This window comes from Neolamprologus brichardi, chromosome 14 (assembly GCF_056152115.1).
Source record: "Neolamprologus brichardi isolate AB-2024 chromosome 14, ASM5615211v1, whole genome shotgun sequence".
NCBI classification, from domain to species: domain Eukaryota; kingdom Metazoa; phylum Chordata; class Actinopteri; order Cichliformes; family Cichlidae; genus Neolamprologus; species Neolamprologus brichardi.
The window spans coordinates 28,721,660-28,743,990 of record NC_142117.1 but is presented as its reverse complement, the minus strand read 5'-3'; the positions used below and the strand labels follow the sequence as shown (position 1 = coordinate 28,743,990).

General features: G+C 39.0%; 1 protein-coding gene across 2 annotated transcripts in view; it reads left to right on the top strand.

Annotated features, from left to right (window-relative positions):
* The window catches only part of traf4a (tnf receptor-associated factor 4a), a 38,611-nt gene extending 32,113 nt beyond the window's left edge, over positions 1-6,498 (top strand). Inside the window, exons 6-7 of one of the 2 annotated variants that reach the window (XM_006801517.2) lie at positions 2,001-2,156; positions 2,716-6,498. In XM_006801517.2, the coding sequence (XP_006801580.1) occupies positions 2,001-2,156; positions 2,716-3,366 (807 nt within the window). In that variant the 3' untranslated portion in view covers positions 3,367-6,498. The remainder of the gene's footprint in view (positions 1-2,000; positions 2,157-2,715) is intronic. The other variant, XM_006801518.2, reaches the window with a different exon arrangement.
* The last annotated feature ends 15,833 nt before the right edge of the window (positions 6,499-22,331 follow it).

The window sequence follows — 22,331 nt, the reverse complement described above, 5'->3', positions numbered from 1 at the left end:
TGATACGGTTAATCATGAAATTCTATTAAAAAAACTGGAAAAGTACGGGTTTAGGGGAGTGGTTTTGGAATGGTTAAAAAGCTATGTTGGGAATAGGCAACAATATGTACAAATAAATGAATATAAATCTAATTTGATGGATATAGCTTGTGGAGTACCTCAAGGTTCAGTACTGGGTCCGAAAATGTTTATTATGTACTTAAATGATATCTGCAGAGTATCGGAGATTTTAAAGTTTGTAATATTTGCAGATGACACCAATATACTGTGTTCAGGTGTGGAATTGCCACAGGTTTTGGAGATGATCACACAGGAATTAACTATATTAAAGAAGTGGTTTGATATAAATAAATTATCATTGAATCTAGATAAAACCAAATTTATGTTGTTTGGAAACCAAAAGAGAAACATCAAAGTAGAAATATGTGTTGACAATGTATATTTAGAAAGAGTAAATGAAATAAAATTTCTTGGGGTGATCATTGACCACAAGCTCTGTTGGAAGCCACATATTACTTATGTTCGGGGGAAACTGGCACGGGGCATTGCCGTCCTGGGGAAAGCAAAGCATATGCTGGATCAGAAAGCACTGCACATATTATACTGTGCTTTACTACTGCCATATATGAGCTACTGTGTAGAGGTCTGGGGAAATACATACAAAAGTAACACACAAACAATAACTTTAATACAGAAAAGGGCCATTAGATTAATAAATAATGTGGGGTACAGGGACCATACAAATGCACTCTTTGTCAAAATGCAAGCTATTAAATTCCAAGACTTGGTGAAGCTTAAAACAGCGCAAATAATGTATAAAGTAAGAAATAAATTGCTTCCAAAAGAAATCTGTAAATTGTTCATAGAAAGAGAAGGTGGGTATAACTTAAGAGGGAAATGGAATTTAAAAATACAAAGTGCTAGAACAACTTTAAGAACTATGTCTATCTCAATTGCAGGAGTTAAATTATGGAACAGTCTAACAGAAGAAATAAAAGAAAGTAAAAACATAAAACAGTTTAAAGTAAAATATAAAAACCTGATTTTAAATAAGTATAACAATGAAGAAAACGGGGTTAACCCAGGACGGTAATGTTGCTGGTAATGGTGTTGTGGTTCTTTTTTGGGGTTTTTTTTGTTTTGTTTTGTTTTGTTTTGGTTGTTTGTTTTTCCATAATTTGTGCATCTGCAAATATAAACCTTCTGTTTTTTTTCATATGAAAGAAACTATACCCTGGTGGGGATTGCTAATTTCTTGTTTTTGATTTATGTATGTTTTGTTTTGTTTTGCTTTGCTTTTGTTTCATATGTTGTTTGTTTTAATTTAAGAAAATTTATGAATGAGAGGTAAAACTTGAGGGGGTAGGGACAAATAAGTGAATACTTCTACCTACTCCTTTTCAAACAAATAATGGAATAATATATTGTAATGATTGTGAAGGCTCATGTTTGAAATGTTTGAAATAAAAATGAACTGAACTGAACTGAACTGAATTGGTTTACAAAGATAGGTGTTATCCTGCTTCCTCATGTCACCATCTAGTCTATAATGGGGTATCTCAAACAGCTGTTGTTTTTACCATGACAACATACACTAATTTACAATAATATGCAATCTAATACGTCACATGAAGATATGGAAAACATTTTATAGACTAGTTTTAATGAAATCAGTTGATGAAATGATCAGCCGACATTTATAAAACGGATGAAAATGTATAAAAATGTTAATCACAATTAACCAGATCCACTGCTTTACTTGGTTTATTCAGCTGTAGATCTAAAACCATAATGTATTTACGATAACAAATAGCTTCTTTTCTTTTCTTTGAAGCTAAAATAAAAGTAATTTTTTGCTTTTTATGTCTGTAGCCTCATTTTTAAACCCAAGTGTATTTTGGGGGGTACTTTCAAGGGCTTCTTTTCCCCTGTACAGCTATTAATCTGAGCCTTGGTGTGCAGTCTGTGTTCTTACTGGTCATGCTGTCTGTCCTCTGCAGAACCATCAGTACCACTGCCCTCGCTTTCCTGTCCAGTGCCCAAACCAATGCGGCACACCCAACATTGCCCGAGAGGACCTTGCTAACCATATGAAGGACAACTGCGGTAGCGCCCTCGTTCTCTGCCCCTTTAAAGATGCCGGGTGCAAACACAGGGTAAGACCTGCATCATTTGACCTTAAGAGATGACTTGCCAAATGTTTTGCCTTTGTTGTCCAAGAAGGAAACTTCTGGTCCTTGGTAAATGTGTCCAAAGTATTGCCTTTCCTCTTCTCCGACATGCACTGCTGTGGCTGTAGGGTCTATTTTAATGAGATCAACATTTCTACACTCTGACAGTGCATTTCTGTCTATTTATAAAACCCACATCAATCTGGAGAAATGTGAATATGCTTGAGAAAGAGTGACTGATGAGCACCAAACTCCGGCTTGGTGTTCTGTTAAGACTTAAAAAGCATCTGGAGAGCTTGACTTGTTCTATTTAAAGATGGCCTGATGGAAAGTACAAACACAAAAGCAGAGTGCAGATTCACTTTGCAGTCTGAGCATGCTCATCTTCATCATATTACTGTTTGTTTTATTATTAATTGATACACAGGAAGTTTTAAGTGTCCCCTACTATATAAAACCTGGGAGAAATACTATAAATAACTAAGATTAGCACAAAAGTATTCTTTTACACTGATGGGAAGCCAATTTTTGTTTTTATAATCAGATTCCCCGTTCTCTGCAGTGCCCCAAACTGGCTATTGGTCGTCACCTGGAAGACACCACTAAGTCCCACCTGACCATGATGTGTAACCTGGTGGGTCGTCAGCGGCAGGAGATCCTGGAGCTGCGGAGGGAGATGGAGGAGTTGTCTGTAAGCCACGATGGCGTACTCATCTGGAAACTCAGTGACTACTCACGGAAACTCCAGGAGGCCAAACTCAGAAGTAACCATGAGTTCTTCAGCCCGCCCTTCTACACTCACCGCTATGGCTACAAGCTGCAGGTGTCAGCCTTCCTCAATGGTAACGGGAGTGGTGAGGGCTCTCACCTCTCTGTCTATATCCGCGTGCTACCCGGAGAATATGACAACCTGCTGGAGTGGCCCTTCTCCTACAAGGTGACGTTTTCCATTCTGGACCAGAGCGACCCGTCGCTTTCAAAACCCCAGCACATCACGGAGACCTTCAACCCCGACCCTAACTGGAAGAACTTCCAGAAGCCCTGCAGCAGCCGTAACTCGCTGGACGAGAGCACGCTGGGCTTCGGTTACCCCAAGTTCATCTCGCACGAGGAGATCAAGAAGAGGAACTACATCCGGGACAACTGCATCTTCATCAAGGCTTCTATAGAGATTCCCCAGAAGATAATGGGTTGAGATGCAAACTTTGTTTTCTGTTTATGAAGGAGAAAGATTCGTTAAAGACTGGAACTGAAACTTACCCTTTAGACCAGGGGTCCCCAATCCCAGTTCACGAGGGCCGGTGTCCCTGCAGGTTTTAGATCTCACCCTGGGTCAACACACCTGAATCACATGATTAGTTCTTTACCAGGCCTCTGGAGAATTTCAAGACATGTTGAGAAGGTAATTTATCCATTTAAATCAGCTGTGATGGATCAAGGACACATCTAAAACCTGCAGGGACACCGGCCCTCGTGGACTGGGATTGGGGACCCCTGCTTTAGACACTTTCTGCCCTTATAACTTCTCCACCACAGAGCTTGTAGTGAGTCTGTCTGGCTGTGCAAGTGGACTTGGAGGACCTTGATATATCAGAGAGGAGAAAGTGTTTCGTCTGCAGAGCCATCAATCTCTGTTGTTTCTTTTATTATTAATTTTTTTTTTTTCTTCAATTTCCGTTTGTTGACCTTTAATCACAGTCTACAACTGAAAGCCTTGGAAATCAAACAGTGCCTAAAGAGTTTATCTTAAGTTATGCTTTTGTTGTTTTTGTTTTTACCATGCAAAAGATTATGGAACAGATATAAAATAAAGCTGAAGGGCTTCATTAGCCTCTACACTAAGAGTAGGAAAAAAGGAAAAAAAGAAGCTGTTTTAGAGATGTCCCATTTTTATCTGGGATGATCTAAAGAAGAGGGAGCAGAGAACTCAAGCTCAAGCCCAACTGCCTTTTGTACATGTGCTCATACAGTATATATGAACCCTGAATACGCAGTAAGAACTGCTTGTGAGATTTGTGAACACACAAACAGGTCAGTGTTCACGGGTGAGAAACTTCCAGCTCAAATATTGATCATTTTCATGTTTTAATGGAATAATGATTCAAGACGGTTCTGGATTTGAACTTTCTGGCTGGCTGTTCTGCATGGCTTTCCTCCAGGTGCTCCGGTGTCCTCTCACAGTCCAAAGACTTGCATGTTAGGTTAACTGGTGAGTTTAAATTGGCCGTAGTTGTGAATGCAAGCATGAGTGGATCACAGTTTCTAGGTTAGCCTTTTGAACTACCAATCCAGCTTACTCAACTTGATTAGGCTTGAATAAGAAAATGAATTCTTTGGAAAAGATACAGCTGCTATAGCTTATAATCTTAGCGTGGCTAACAGCTAGCCTTCCTGCTAGCCTTCAAGCAACTGTAGCCAACAGTCATGTGGGGATTACTCAGTTGTGGATGGCTTTAGACAACACAGAGGAGTAGTCACTCATATTATACTTCTTTGAAGTCCACCTTAATGCCAGACAGTGTGGTGTCTTGTATGTATGGTGTACTGTAAAGTTGGACCAAGCTAGTCCTAGCATGCTCACAGAAACTGTAAACCACTCATACATCACTTTCTAACTGCTTTTCCTCTTGATAAGCTAACTACCTACCAGCTGTAACAAAAGATACGAGTGTTATCAACTGCTAGACTTAAACCACTGAAACAATAAATATCCAGCAAGCTGTTGAAACATTAACGTTATCTTCCCAGTCAGACCTGCTCATGTTGTTTCAGTGCAACAGTTGTTCAGTCAGATCGTCTCTTGCAAAGCAAGAACTATTGATCTGATTATCAAGAGCAGACAAGTATCTCTGGATTTTGTTCATACAAACATTTGACTGATGACATATTTGGTTATGAAATGATTATGGTCAGCTACACAGCATCGAAGCTCATCAGGCCAACCACGGCCTCCAGTGCAACGGGTTAGGAATGATTGTTTTATTAAAAAAATGTTAAAAAAATATTATGAAATGGTTCTTCTTCACAAACCTTTCATCACTATAAAGTCCAAAAAGGACATTCAGGACATCAAAGTCATGTCGACTGTACGACTTTCTCTTTCCATTGAGAAAAGATGGTGTGTCAAAGGTTTTTCAGCATTGAGATGTTTGCTTTCAAAATCTCTCAAAGCGTTTTTTCACCTGCCAACAATGAAATTACAGGTCTGTCTCTTCTTCCCATCACAGGACCTCTCCATGACTTTGTATTTTTAGCTAGTTTGACCCCCCCGGTGTGAGTAGCTTCAACCAAACAAACACTCGTACTGACCCTTAGAGGCTTCATATCTACAGTGGAGTCCCAAATAAGATAAAAACAAACTCACCTTCTGTTGGTCTTCGGATGAGCAGAGCAAAGAGGTCAGCTGTCGGAGTACCTGTGCATTTAAAAAAGAAGGAAAAGCCATGTGGCCTTTTTATACAGTATGTCTTCGCATGAGGGTTTTAGGGCTGAGCAGGGCGACATAAACACATGCATGCTTCATGTGCTACCACCGGGATCACATTTTTGTACTGTAACTTGTAAAATCCTCTCCTGTTGATGGCTGTTCTCTTTCTTTTGGACCATTGGAAAGATGACAAATTGTCGAAAAGAATATTGTTTTTTACTTTTTTTGGTTTGTTTTTATATACAGAAATGTGAACACTGTTTTTAATATAACCTATAAAGACAATGAACACTTGGCTGTGAAGTGTGTTTTACGTAGCCTGGGCGTTGAGGGTATACTGCAGCTATTTTGAAAAGATGGCAAGATCGATGCATAATGCAACAATGGGGAGAGGCCCTGCGCTAAACATCACTCTCCATCACAGCGCCATCCGAGGTGTGGAAGACTTTCTCGATGCAGTTCACTCACGATGTATGTGAATACTAATGTAAAAATGCAGAAGCACATTCTGTCTTTTTATGATTATACATGGAAAAATTTCCTGATTTCTTGTCATAATACCAGCTGATATTTTCCAGTGATTTAAAGAAGTGAAAAAATAAAACTTTTTGTAAGATTCTGTATTTTTAAAAGTACCTAGCTGTTTTATACAAACACCTTTCATTGGAGAGTCGGGGTGACTTTGGGAACTTTCAGACCCTTTCGTCTCTTGGACATTTGGAGAATTTGTTCGTCCGTGTGGTTTGCGCCTCACATATTCTGTCTGTATTATTTCCTCTTAAAAGTATTTATTTTAAGGAGCCGTCGTGTGAGTTTGCACACGTGGCACAAATGTTTTAATATGTTGACTGATGAGTGCTTGTCAATTTCTTAACTGAAATAAAATACCATATATTATAATTGTTTTGTTTTATCTTTTGATCACATTTGTCCACTAAATTAAATCATCAGACATCATGTATACTGGTATGTTTGCAAATGTGACCTAGCACCCTCCCACATCTTTACAAACTGTCAGTCAGTGACAGTGCCCTGACAAAAGTCAGTGATGCTTATTTTATATGTTTAGACCTTACTCACACAGGCCTAGAAATTGGTCAGAAAAACCTGGTAGCATCCAGTTACTAGGGAAAAATGTGTATTCCCTGACTGGTTGGCGAGTAGTTACCAGGTGAAATCAGTCCCATAGAACGTGCTTCCTTCTTGTGATTGTTTTGGTCACTAACAGATTGCTGTGGTCTCCTATTTTGCATGGAAGACTAACTTGTCTGCTAACCAGAAACGCCCAACAATCAGTCTGGGACTATATATTTTCCCCTAGCGACAGGTGTTTGCCAAGTGGTTGCCAACTAGTCTCTATGCCTGTGTGACTGGGGCTCCAGATCCAGATCATCAACAATATTAAATATTCTAGGATCAGCAACCTTTTTAATTTGATCCATGGGGTTCAAAATCATCTGGAAACGAAGAGTCACTGATTATTTTATTTAAGCGCTGTTTGTGTTTATGTGGAGCCAACAGAAAGTCAGCCAACTGGTCCACTGGTCCAGCCACTGAACTACTTTTATTCCAATTCATTAAAGGAAGCCATCTAACCAATCTGAATCAAGTTCTTAATATATCTGTGATTAGTGACTTGAGATGACCGTTTTTAGTAACAAGTAATGAAAGCATTTATGATTTGATAATGAAATTGTGTGTTTCTGTTCCGTAGCCACAGCAGGGGTGATTTTTAAGTACTATTTATCAGTCTGTCAGCAATATTATGGAAAAATGAACTGGCTAAAGTTCATGAATCTTGGTGGAGATGTGGAGCACTGCCAAGGAGGAAAATCTTGGCAAACTCTCTAGATCATTTTCTTGGTTATAAAAGTAATTTTGGGATAAAGCACTGGGCTGTTTCAACGATGTTGGCTTGTCTGTTTTTCTGTCTATATAACAACTACTAGGCTGGATGTCGTAAAGCTTCTTGGAGAGATGGAGACTTGGCTAAACCATTAAACCATTAAACTTTGTTTAAAATATTAACTGCACTGACCTTGGTGGAGTGCTGCACCCCCTGAATGCCTTTCTAGTTTAATGTGATTTTGGACTGAAGAAGATTTATACTGTTTGCATTTAAAATACACTCATACTTAAAATACCTCTGAATTATTGATGAAATATATTATCACCATTAAAACTAAATGATACTAAAAAGCTATAAAGTTCATCTTAACATTCACATTTAGCAAACTTGACTTCTGTCTGTTTTTTTTAAAAACTCATTAATATTCAAAACTACAACATTTTTTTTTGTTGGACTCGATCAATCCACCTCAGGTTTTCTGCCCTTCAAGTGCAGTTGTATTTTTAGAGCAAACATGACTGACCCCCTATACAAACAGAGTCACTTCCTCTATTCTAGGTCAGGGATCAGTTTGATTTCAGTTGTGTCTTTCTTTAAGTCTGCTGTTACTCTGCTGGAGTTGGAGGGGGGTAGGGCAGGGGAGGAAAAGGGGCAAAGGAAGTGAGACAGACACCAGCCCTCCCTGCTTTGAAGTTCTGCCAGGAGTTTGCATTAGCTTGCAGTTTGGATGATGTTCAGTGCAGCAGGATTTAGGGAAGAGGAAAATGAGCTTTTATCCTCACAGTCACTGAGAGGTCCCTAAGGAGGACAGTCCTGCTTTCCACTTACTGTACAGGAGTTGGCCAAAGTCTTTTAAAAACCCATCATATCAACTGTCCCATATTTTTTATTTTTTCATTGAAGGATGAAAACACCATCTGTTTAAGGAGCACCGCATGACTGTTCCCTTTGCTCCTTTGCTTTTTGAGGAAATTGCCAATAATCTTAAAAAACACTTCCTAAGAAGGCTTACTTTTCATTCAGGATTGTTTTTTTTCACAAGTCATAGAAGTCATTCATTTAAGGAAAAGGGTCCTCTCTTCAATAATAAAGAAAGGCAGAACACTATGAGGCTGAAAAACCATATGACAGCCTCATACTTTCCTGGCAAAAGGCACACAACCAACAGCACTGTGCCGCTTCAGGGCGATGCAGAATCAAAATAGTAACAGCTAATTACATGTTAGCAGGCTCCATGTTTCCCATGAAGCACAAACTCACGTGCAGTTTGATGTACAATGCTGCCCTTTGGCTTTGCACATTTTGACCCTCAGCTCCCATTGGTTAACGATTTATACGTACAGTCACGTTTTCATATAAACCAGTATCATTCCTGTTTGTTGAGCTCACCTATACTTTAGTAAACTCAAGCTAAAAATCAGATGCCATCTGGGTTAAAGAAGGAGGTTGTGGTGAAGGCGGAGAGGAGCCCAACCCATGGAGGCTTTCCTCGCCCATAAAAAAAAAACACACATCAAAGAGAAGCTGCGGTTTATGAAGCGGTGCCATGCTGTCGTGCCTCGTACTGGAGTTAAACAATCGTGGCTCACAGAGCAGGAACTGAACCGGGGTGGTACAAGAGTGAGATGGTGTCCTACAGCAGAAAAAAAAAATCCTAGCAGAAGTAAACATATGTGCTACACAGCAGGAGTTTCCTCAGGAGTCAGATAAATCATCAGACATGAACGTGAGCATGACAGTTTGTTCCTGGCCTATGAGCAGGACTTTGGCAAAAAAAGATATCTTAACTAAAGTTAAATATTTACAGAAAAATATTCTCATATATGGCCTAAACATACCAGAAGGATTGTTGATTTCAATGTTTTAACTGATCTACACATTTAATAAAAAGGCCGTAGAATGAAAAAAATAAAGAAAAAGTAGTTTGTATATAGAAGGTGTAAGAATTTGAAGATGGAGTATGCAAAAAGTGTAAGCACCTCTTTTTTTTTTGTTTCACTATCTCAGACAGACCTTAGTTAGCATGTAAAATGTTAAAGTTCATGACAGTACAATTACACAAATACTGAACAAGCACAGGATGTTTTGAAGAGCTGCTAAGAGAAAAGCCATTTCTCTCTAAAAAGGACATGGCAGCACAGCTTACGTTTAATTTTTCACAGGACTGCAAGTTTTCAGGGTCCTCTTAACATTAAAAAAAAATCCTGCAGGTTTTCAGAGGCCTGTGAAAACTTTTCTCAAAAGATTGCATATCAATATTTTGTTGACATCCAATACAGCGGCCTGAATGATAGGGAGAAAGATAACAAGATATGTGAGTGGGGAAAATTGATTTCTTTCTTGTGTGGCGTAAACAACTAACCACTATTGCAACCCACCGTCAAAAGAAATGAGGGGAAAAACGTCAATATGTACAAGTGCAAAGCTGTTCTATGATGTCTGAGGATGTCAATAGCCCTCAGCCTGAGCACATCATCTGCTTAGAGAAGATGACTAATGATAACATAGCACAAATCAAACTTGAGACACTTGGAAAAGACTCCTTCTCCAAAGAGGCGTTAAACCAGAACACGGGCCATCAAAACTCCTTCCTCTCCCAGGTTTTCTTGTTGTTGGTTTCCCAAATTGTTGGATTTTCAAATTGATTGCACAGGTCCATCTATTGAAAATCTCAAACAATATTGAATTTTGATGACCTCAATCTCAAGGTCAAGGTAAGAGGTCAAGTGTTCTGAAAATCCTGTGAATGCAATAACTCGAGAAGGAAGTCACCAAGGATTTTCTAATTTATACGATGGGTGCATCTTCTAGGAGGGGGCTGAGGGGTAGCACTGGGGGCAGTCAGTATTTTTAATATTCTGAACAAGTAGGCTGCAGCACCTAATTAAGTATTAAGTAAATATTTCCTGTGAACTTCTCTAAAAAAGAGACCCTACAACAGTTATTGAGAACGACTAAAAAGTATTGCGTATTAAAAGTCAGAATAACTAATTTGACCTTCATGCTTGTTCTTTGTCTGGTAATCCATAATATAATCTTCTTTGAATCAGAAGCAGCCCCACCCCACTCCTCCCTCAGTGACTCACTGAAATAATCCCACTTATCTTTAAATTGGAGCAGATGTAAAGGTGCAGACCTGCGACTTGTTCTGAATACATAACAAACAAGCATCTCATATAAAAAACATTAAAAATCGTTAAAAAAAAAAAACAGTCAGCCGTGAGCCCGACCATGTATGACTCATTCAATTCAATGACAGATGCTCTCTCCGTCTTAATCCTACGGCATTATTGGTATGCGCAGCTAAATGTGTAAACCAAATTAACAGCTTGTAAGATTTACGTGGGGGTGTCATTTTACTTATTTTTCCATAAAAATTCAATGTTGGTATTCTCAGCTTCTCCTTGAAATTCCGACCATATGTTATGATGAGGCTGTCTGACCTGACCAGTTATAACCACGACCTGACTACAACAGAATCCGATAAACCAGTGCAAGACAGCTGCATGATATAGTGTGTGGAAAGTAAAAGAAAGATGGCCTCTCCTGCATGTATGCAGCCTCTGTCAGAGGTCAGACATACATCTGATAAATATCCATCTGGTGACTGATAGATAGATTTCATCTCTTTTTAAAGCCAGTCGTGTAAGACCAGAAACAGTGACCTGAGGTCGTAGGTTAGTCCGACCTACCGTGGCTACCTTCCAGCACTACACCGCTGCCAAGTGTGGATCAATTACTGGCTTTGATTACTGAAAAATAAAACAAGAGCCTTCGGGTGAGGAACCAAGAGGGGCTCACCCACTCATGTCAGAGACAGAGATCTCTGGCTGATGAATACAAATGTGCTTCAAAATATAGCATACAGCTGTCTGTGTTCAGTTCATAAATTTGTCGTTTTAAAACTAAATGACTAAAATGTGTATTTTTTCAAGTAACCTTCACTGCATTCTTTTTTCAGACTTCATAAAGTACATTTTTAAAAATGATACACCACTTTGAAGACATTGATTGACAGTAATAACCACATCACATATGACTATTACCATCACTTGCCTTGTGCATCATAAAATAAAGAGCAGCTTAAAGTTGCTGTTGTCTTCTAGTAACAACATTCAAGGCTAGTGTGAAAATAAGGGGCCACTTTTAGTAATGAACTGCAGATAAACACATTTAAAGAAGAAAACATCCTGGAATATTTGAAATTTATCATCATGAGAGCTGAGTAATATAAGAGAAATGAGCATCAGTGATGAAACTGTGCACAACATGAATATGACAAATACAGGAATACAATTTGTCCTTAAAAAATAATGGCAAAAATGGATTAAAAACAAAGTCATAGTGTACCACGGCAATGATGCGCTGTTGTTCAAGATTTTTGGCAATACAAAATGTTTGACTCTGTCCTGCATAACTGCTGTTATTGTTCAATTTCTTTCTTTTTTTTTTCTTCTTTTTTTGTGTGTCCCGTTTGGATCTTTAGCCATCAGAATTGTTGTCTTAAGGCCAAGAAAGATGCCAAGCGGATTTATTTTACCAAGTGGATCATCATGGCCTTGCCATATTGGTCCATTTGATTGACCTTTATTATAATTATGTATTTATTTTATTTTCGGTTGCTACAAACGGGACAGACATGACTGGGGGATAGGACAGGGAGAAAGAATGAAAGAAAGAGAGGGAGAGAAAGAAAGAAAAACAGAGGGGAGAAGAGACAGTGAGAAAGGGGGGAAGAAAGAAAGAAAAACAAACCAAACACCTGGATCACCTGTATGGAGAAAAATAACAGAAGAGAAAGCAAACAAAAAAAGAGCAACATAATAAATACAGCACCATCACAATAAACTAGCTAGCAGTAGATAACAGTAGATACTAAATATTAAACGCTATTGTGCAGCACGCAAGATAGACAGCGCACAATGTGCTTTGAGGCAGCAGCCAAGAAAGGTGTAGTCCGCGTCTGTGAACACCCGTGTGTACATCTGTGTGGATCAGCATGCTTGTATTCCAAAGGTTTCTCCATGTAACGATCTGCTTGGGAGTGTGGGGAGCCATAGCCCCGTCCCCCAGGGCATGAAGCAGGTATGGAGGAGATCCAGGCCCCAGACATCCAGAGGCCCCAGAGTACAAGGACCCGAGGAGGACCACCAAAAGGGGGGGAAGTGTGCCACCCTCCTGGGAAGAGCTGAGGAGAGCCCCAAACGAGAGGTTATTGTTCAATTTCTATAATTATACAAATGGTCATTAGAGTGTTTCCGCTTTGAGATTAGTGTCATATTTTTAGCAGTAGATGAAAGAGACACATGATGGTGACAAAGGTTAAACTTGATCATTTTTAAGATTTGTACACAAATGCTTTTATAGATGGTTAAAAGAATCATGGAATCATGCAGAGAAAGAGCACGACAATGTGATGTTTGCTTGGGAGAGTGGGAATGGAGAAGTACAGGAAGGTCAGATGGAATCACACTGTGACTTTGTGGATCTAGAGAAATCATATGATAAGGTGCTGAGAGAGGAACTGCGGTACGACTGCATGAGGGAGTCAGGAGGGACAGAGACGTATGTGAGGGTTGTGCAGGATATGTGTGAGGACAGCGAGACAGTGGTGAGGAGAGATAGACGGGTTCAAAGTGGGGGTGAGATTACATCAGGGATCGGCTCTGAGGCCCTTGTTTGACCAGGGTCAGGGGTGATTTGTGACAGAAGATAGCAGTGAAAGGGGAGGTTTACAAGATGGCAGTGAGACTTGGTATGATGCATGGATTGGAGACAGTGGCACTGACAACGAGACAGGAAGCAGACTTGAAGATACTTGAGAGTGACCAGAATGGACAAAATTAGCAAAGAGTGCATCAGAGCAACAGCTCGGGTTGAGCAGTTTGGAGACAAAGTAATAGAGACAAAGCTGAGATGATTTGGACATGTCCAGAGGTGGATACCTTGGACAAAAGAATTTGAAGATGGAGCTGCCAGGCAGGGGAAAGACAGAAACCCGCAGAGGAGATTCATGGATGTAGGGGAGGATGGCATGCAGAAGATTTAAATCTGAAATTTATAAGTATCACAAGCTTTATTTTCTTCTAAGTTAGCTTCAGTTGGTCAGTGTCAGAAGGAACAGGTATCTGCAGAACACAATATGAGTGTTCCTCGGTCACAGTGGGCAGTCCTAAACCCAACCTGGGTTTTAATGCATTTTTAATTCCATATAAAACAATGATAAGTGTGTTCTGTGGTTGTCACTCAGCAGAGAAATGTGTGATTAACTCTCCAGGAAAATTTGAATGATAATAAAAATGATTAAAGTTTTAAAATTGAGGCAAACTGTGCATATATGGTTAGTTAGTGACTGTAATTATGACAGGCACACAAGACAACGTGTTGCATCAACATATGAAGCTATGCACAAACTGTGCAGCTCTTTGTAGCTGATGGTTAGTCACTAGTGGACACCCAGTTGAATAGCTAACTCTTAATGTATTTGAAGCCATTGCCAATGGGTGTGAAGGACCGACATATGAGCAGAAGACCCCCAGTACTCTTGGGAGGTAGTGTTGGGTCACTCTGCTTTTAAAGGAACAGTGTTGCACACTAAGAACGTAACTGTACACCTGCCTTTAAGTGTCCTTGCTCTACCTCATTTCATGGCGAGTTGATGCCCCATCTCTTCCACCATCATGTAACCAGTGCCAAGCTCATTTATTTTTCTCAAACTGACAGCTGTAGCTAAACGAAATGAATTGGTTTAATTCTATATGCGCAGGCACATTCAGTGTTAGTGGATCTCCACAGAAATTCAACCAAAATGGTCATCAGCCAGAATTAGCCTAATCTTGGATTTAACCGCTGCCACCCCAGAATCCTCTCACTACTAAACACATTGATGTGTTGTGCTTGTGGAAACAAATCTCTTTGGCCTGGAGGCCTGCAGATAATCTTAACTCCAGCCTTTAGCTCCTAAGTAATGGCTTTTTGTGGCTCGAACCATGCAACCCATAATCTGGCCGTATGGTAACAGGCCACAAAGGCAGATACATGAGCAGAGAAAAAGACTTTAAGAACCTTAGTCCAGAAAAAAATAGAGCCTTTACGGTCTTTGACCTATTTTTATTTCCCATTTCTGGAGTATAATTGCACACAACTGTAACTAGCAGGTATCATCTTACTAAAAATGGCATATGAATTTATTTTTGAACACAATGAAGCTGCTACACATTCATTCATCTTAAACCTCTTATCCCACAGATGTGTCATTAGCCTGACTGGACATTTGATCTCATTCACAGTAATACCAGTAACAGATCTCACTGTAGATATTTGTACTGTAGATTCGTTTTAAGTGAGAGTGAGACATGTAATATATATTTTAGACAAAAGCCACAACCTTCACATGTTAACTTCCACATTTCCAGCTCCATAATATTATTACTGGATCCTACTAGTGTTTCTCTGTTCAGTGAAGTTCAAAATAACCCTTTATAAAACCCTACAGTACATTCGTTGACTGAATCAATCTATTTTAGCCCCTCCTCCTTTAACTTTCTTCCTACTGGCTGTGTCTTATAAACTGGAGGTGAGAGGGGCTTTTGTGGGTGGAGCTTTGACTGCATTGACATTATAAACACTGAACAGTGGAAAAAACTGTAAAAAGAGAAGTGTTTAGAGATGTCTGAAACCTCAGCTCTTTGCCTACAGGGGTTACTTACATACATACTGTATGTATATATGAGCATCAGGAAAAATAGAACCCCTTTAAATTAGCAAAATAAATATTGGCATACTGATCCCATTGAGTGCATTTAAACAAATGTAAAATAACTTTAAATAAGTTTAAACACAAAATAAAGAAACACGCAAATACACTTTCACTCATCCCCTAATACATAGTTATTGCAGGCTAGACAATTCATTGCTTAACCATGATTGGGCAGTCTGACTGGTAAAGTCTGTTAACTATACTCCACACTGTCTATCTCCTCTTGTTCACTGGGCACAGATGTCGCTGTTCTCTCTGTGCCACAAGTAGAGCTTTAACAGGTAGGTAGGCTAAATGAATCGAGAGCATTTATTTTGGTTTGGTGTGTGTGTGTTTATCTTTTTTATTATTATTCTTTTAAAGATACCGCACAAAGCTGCTGACTTCACTCGGCAAATAGGTTATTCATGGTGCTGTGTTTGTGTCTGTTTGTGTAGGTGTTTGACTCTGCAGAATGATATATTTGGGCCGTGCAGCCTATACACATGTGCATGTGTACGGCAATGTAAACTATTTATTTCATCTTACTGAAGCTGATTTGTTCTGTTGCAGTACAGTCTTGTGTTTATGGAAATTTGTTTCAGTCACTGAGCTAGGCAGAGAGGAATTGAAATTTGGGGTCATTTCAAAACTTCAACTTTAAAGCTCCAAAGGTGAAGTTATTTTCTCAGTTTTGTATGATTTATTTAGAAGTTTAGAGTTATTAAGCTGAAATTTTTTGACTTATGCAAGGCATAAGTATCTGTTTCAGTGACACAAACAAGCTTCCATACTTTTCTTTGTGTGCATGTGTACGAGTTTTAGTTTCTTAAATGTAGAAATTTATAAAAGACAGTTTCAATTAAAACGGCATGATTTATTTTGTTGATTATTATATATATCTTTAGATGCATACGCTGATAAAAAACTACTACAGCACTACTAAAGTAATGGTGTCTAAATAACTGTACATAAACAGATGATAAGGACTTTTATTGTGAAAGGAAGTAACAGAAAGAATACCATGTATGACAAACTGAGTTTCTAGCAGGGCATTTTGTGGATGTTTAAAACAAATCGGCTTTATGGGTATGAATCGGGTAATGACACGGCCCTTGACGACAGAAACTAACACTGCCTCCTGTTGACAGTAAACAGGATGAGAGTACACAAAGCATGTGCGCAAGCTCTGCGTAAGACCTAGTTAATGATTTCACCATCTTCTGAGCTGTTTTGCTTTCCTTTATTTTCAGCAATGATATTGATGATCTCCTTCACTCTGAATTTTAATATAAAAGTGTTGCCAGCTTTCCGTCTGTCTTCTTTTTTACCCAGATACCTCTACTGTTATGTCCTCAAATCCTATACTGAACTTCCTGTGGCACATAACATAAACATTAAATTGGCAAAATAATGTATTGCTCCTTTGCTTTCAATGATACAAATATCTATATCTGTATATTTTTACATCAGTATACCAGTGGGCACAAGGCAGCTCCTGAGCCAAGCCGTATTTTATCCCATCAGCAGTGGTGTACTTATGGAGTAGTGCCCTGTAGTAACGATGTCACACCCCTGTCAGCCCAAGTTTAATCCTATTACAACCACTTTCATAATCACCAAGATTTCTAGATTAAATTTCCTGTGTCAACAGCGATTACACTGGGAGGGCAATGGACTTGCTGAGGCATCCAGATGGGCAGATACAACTGGAAGTGATCAGAAATACTACAAGTATAGATTATATATACAGTATTCCCACACTGGCTTTGGGTGCTACATAAGCTTACCCTCTAACAAATGTCATTCAGTTATCCATTTGAAGAAGTAAATCAAATCCATCATCCTCCTCACAAAAAGGTACTTCTTGTGTTTTTAATTAGTAAAACAGGAAATCAGAAACGCACTGACACTCTTGACCAGATGGTCCGACCCAGATTATCGGCTAAACGTGGCTTCCCAACCTCTCTCAGCTCCTCATGACACCGCCGTCGTTTCAAAGTAAACACTCTCCGCTCTCTGTCGAGCAGGTCTCTCCTCTGGGGGCCTGGCCGTTCAGTACCTCCGTGAACATTTGTTCCCATGTACAGATGTCAGCACAGGGTTATTTAAACAAGTGTGGTTTGTCTTTTGTATCTCGCTGCACTGAAACACGCAGCACCACCCACACTTGTCTTGAGTTGTATTCCCCACATCTGTGCTGTGGCTCAAATATCACTGCTTCCCCCACAAGCATCTGCTGCACGAAGACTCCCTGGAAGTCACAACCCTCAACCATGGGAGAATACTCTCAGCTATTAATGTGGAGCTTTGAGTTTATGGATTAAAAGGAAGCCCAGTATTGTCTGCGTTAATGTGATTTGGCACACACGCATCCCCGTCCTCTGCTATGTTAGGATTTACCTCATCCTGATCTGCTGGAAAGGCCGGTGTTAGTGCACCGGTGGGTGTTATTTTGGCCGTCTGATGGAGGCAGAGAGGAGGGTGTAGGGACTGTCAGTGAGAAGAGGTAGAGTGGCGCGGTTGCCACGGTGAACACGCTCCGTTTCCACTAAGCCAGCCTCTGATTGGCTGCAGCCACGACTGAGGAAAAGAGATTCTGCCAATTGGAAACAATTGATGTTTTGTTGCCGGGCCAAGCTGTCCTGATACAAAGCTGATGTTTATTACCTATAAGATTGCACCTCAGGTTTGCAAAGGTGGTAAATAAGGTAGGTTGTGCTGCAAAGAAATTCAAAAAAGTGCCAGACTATCCAACACATCTGATACGTTACTAAAGTTAAAGTCTTAGAACTGCAATTTCAGATTTGTCAGCAAAATATAGCCAATGTGCCAGTAGGATTTTACTGAAAAACATGCATCAATTCTTTATATGATTTTCTGCAGATAACAATTTAAATACAAGCATCTCAGAGAAATAAACATGGCTCTTGTGGGTTGGGGTATTTTTGGTGATGAATGAATAATGCAGAGAAACCTTTTGTTTATTTAAACAACTTTTTGCATTTTTATTTTGAAAGTCTATCAAATAAATCTACATAATTAAAACGTTTTTAAAGGATGAATATGGCGTCTTCCTCTATTTTTTTCTTACTCTATAAATCCTCAGAAAGGATGAAAAACAATGAACTGATCCAATTAAAAGTTACTGTCTGTCTACCCAAAGACTTATTTAGCCCCGCTATTGTGAAAAATTACAGCGCTGGGCACTGGGCCTTGAAATGGGCGACATTTTCCTTCATTACAGTGCATTGCATAGACTCCAGAAAGATTAGCTGTGCTTTAGGGCAAAGGCAGTGGAACTCATAATGAGTAAACAAATGTACGGGTTTGTTTTTAAGCAGTTTTAGAGATAATAAAAGTGACTGGATTCACATTTCTGGAACATGGTTTGAGTGAAATGGGGCTTTTGTGGGGTTTCTTGAGCAATATAAAGTAAAACACACACACACACACAAAGAAAGAAACCCAACAAAGTTATCCTTTTAACTCAGTCTATTTAAACTATTTGAACTGAATTTCATCTCATTTTTTGTAGGGCATCAAGAAAACACACACACAAAGTAAACCACTCACTTAATTTACTCATTAACACAAGCTGCTAGAGCTCTGTTAGTTTTTTCAAACTAGTATTTTAGATACTGAAACACAAGTTTTATAAAAACCTTTTTTTTTTTTTATAATAACCCTTACATGTGGATTTTTTTTCACTTGTATATGTTTTCCAAAAAAATCTACTCATGGCTTCTCTTGACTCAGGGTTAAGAGGTTGTTGTATTTTAATCTACAATGTTAACATCCTGTTTTATAATGTTTTCATATAGTTTCTATGTAAAATGTTAATCCACCATGTTAATCCAGGCTGGGGTTGAGGGGGTGAACCTGGATAATGTGACTGTCGCTGTCAGATAATTGTAGCTGAGCGCAGCATTTGCTGACTGCACTCACACAGAGTGACTATTAAAATTTACTCCATAACAAACTTTAATTACAACTTTATCAGACCAATGAGCAAACAACCAATCTTTGGGTACTTGGTTACTAGCATCCTTTTGTAAACAGATAATTTTTTTCCCATTTCTTTAGTTGAACCTGTGGAAAATGCCAAAGATAATGCAGCTTAATGGGCATAAAATAGTATTTTGCAGTAACAAAGTGATTCCCAAAGAATTATCAGCCAAAAACTTGTTATATTTCAGCATGGTGTGCAGTGTGAACGGTTGGCTGTCAAGAAGTCATTCTTAAGGTATTCAAGCAACAAAAAGGGCTTTGGTATTCAGGATTGTACTTAAAATCAGTGGCAGCATTTCTCATGGAGTGAAGAATCCAAATTAGAAATTTTTGGATCACATCATTATTAGTATGTATAGAGGATGTCAGGATAGAGGTACAACAGTAAATGTCTACAGACATCTGTAAAACAGTGTGGAGACTCTATCATGGTTTGGGATCTCATGTCAGCCAATGGTGTTGGAGAAATTGATGAAATTGATGGAATTATGAATGTGGACCGTAGTGCCAGATTTCAATCTACCATGTGGTACCATGACAGCGATTCCAAATACACTGTCAGTGCAGTAAAAGCATAACTGGATTGAAAAACACACAATTGAAAACTATTAGTCATGGATTGGCCTGGCTCGTTGAAGCAGTGTGGGATCATCTTGACAGAGAATGGAACAAAAAGCAGCCAACATTCAAAGAAGGGAGTTCAAGCTGTTTTAAAGATTATAAGTGGTCAAATATTGACTTTCAAGCTCATTAGAATTGTGCAAACTCTGTTCCCGCCTCAGATACTATATTCTCATGTTTTTCCAACACTAAATGTATCTTTTGTGATTTGCAGCAGTGGAGTAAAGAGCAATTTTTATTTATTTATTTTTCATTTTTTACAAAGTGCTCTTACTGATCATTAAATATTTTACTTTTGTTTGTTAATGGTTGTTTTTTTTAAAGTTACATGTTGTTTTCATATTCCATTCTGCCCAAACAACATAAAAGCCTCTGTAAAAAAAACAAAACATTTCTAATTCTTTTCTGAGACCTGACCTCTTCTGCTAAAGGCAGGAAGGACAGCTGTTAGGCAAATTATTCAAATGTTGATTTGATTTTCCAGTTCAACCAGCGGTCGATGCTTCTTTTGCCAAACAAAATAACAAAAAATGCACCCATCTTAAAGAGACCCAGCAGCTGAACTGCTCCTATCTATAAATATAAACCTGGATATCGATTATTGAAGGTTGCCTGCTAAATAAAGAAAGAAACATCACTACACATCTGCTTGGAGCTCCTGCAGTCTTTTTTTTATCATCAAAGCTCATGAAACAACTAGCTACAAATGTTGTTGCTAAGTGTATACAGAGGCTGATCTGACCCCTTTCTTTATTAAAATAACAGAACACTTAAATTCAGCTGAATACTTCAAAACTACACAGTGTGCATTTCAGGTTTGTAATATGTATGATAGTTATTTTCCCTGCATCCTTTATTAAATCAGAGCAGCTCATACAAACAGATCCTCCCTGTTTTTAATAAAACTTTGTCCCTCTGTGATTTGAGGCTGTGGGAAGTTGTATGATGACAACTTTGTGCAAAAGGCTAAAAAACAATGAGCTCAGTATTTTCCACCAAGGTTTCACTTTCTCATATTTTTATAAGCTGGGTGTGAGCAGGGAAACAAATTCAATAAAGACTATTTTTTCTTTGCATGAAAAACAGTAAAATTTAATATAAAAGGCCTCATGAATGTTAGTATGAAGCTTTGTTGCTTCTGCTCTCATTTACTGGATCATGTTTTACATTTAAGAGGAGAAATTGCAAACTTTCAAGCAAATACGAATTCACTTGTTTAGCATAAATCACTGAACAAGATTTCCTTATTTGTTTGTTGCAAAGAAACCTCTACATTGGCTGATGGTTGTGTACGTGTGTGTAAAGTCAGCTGTGCAGTGATGCAAGGTGGCAGCACATCCTGATGTCATTCATTAGTCGTGCATCTCAAACAGCCAGGCTGTGACTGTCAGCTGCACACGAGTAATTGAACAGGGCGGGTGTGCTTAAACAATGGCCTCTAATTACATTACTCTTTTGGACCATGACAACAACTGTCAGTCTGAAATGTACCCCTTCAACAATGCTAATTGTACATGTAAATCAGTGATATTTGAGTCTTAATAAGAGGGGGGAGTTAATTTGATTTTTTAAAAAGTCTCAAGTTTGGCTGATTTACAGCACACCTGACAGCCATCACTTATGTAGACAATAAGGATCTGCTTGTTTGCTTCATAACCATAAAAATCAGTGCAGCAATCACATTTCACTTTACTCTGGTTTAAAAGTGTATTCAGTCTGTGAGGACATATTTGCAATCCAATAGCACAGGTAAAAGTTAAAACTGAGGATAAATTAGATTCCCTAAAAAAGTCTTGACTTTTCATCTGGATATAAGAGAAAGGCTAAAAGGTCTTGTTTATTTTACTGAAACCTAAATTGTTTGTTCCATCCATCTATTTTCTACCCTTTCTGTGGTTTTGGGTTTCAGGGGCAGCCGTCTGAGCAGAGAAGGCCAAGCTTCCCTTACCCCTCCTCCCTCCTTCAGGGGTACACCGAGTTGTTCCCAAGCCAGCCGAGAGATATAACCTGTCCAATGAGTCCTGGGCCTGCATTGGGGCCTCCTACTGGTAGAAAATTCCCAAAATACCTCAGGCATCCAGGAGGTATCCTAGTCAGATGACCAAACCAGCTCAACTGCCTCCTTTCGATGTGGAGCAGCAGCAGCACTACCCTGAGTCCCTGTTGAACTACTGTGCTCCTCACCCTAAAATTTACTTTAATTTACTTTTGGATGAGGATAAATCATTTAATTACTTCCAAAAATATTAGCAAATATTGGTGAAAAAGAAACAGTTTTCCAGGCTTTCTGAAGATATTTCAATGATTTACTTTAGACATTGGCTGCTTTTTCACTCAGTTTCAGTTCAGTCCTTGTACTTGACCATTTTCAGGGGATGTTATTTTGTTGTTGTTGTTGTTGTTTGCTGATCCATCTGGCCCTTTGGTTGATCCACGTACTGTTTGCTAAAGCCTCCTCAGAAATGGTCTCAGGGTCGGAAACAGGGAAAACAGCATTTGAAAGCATCTGATTAG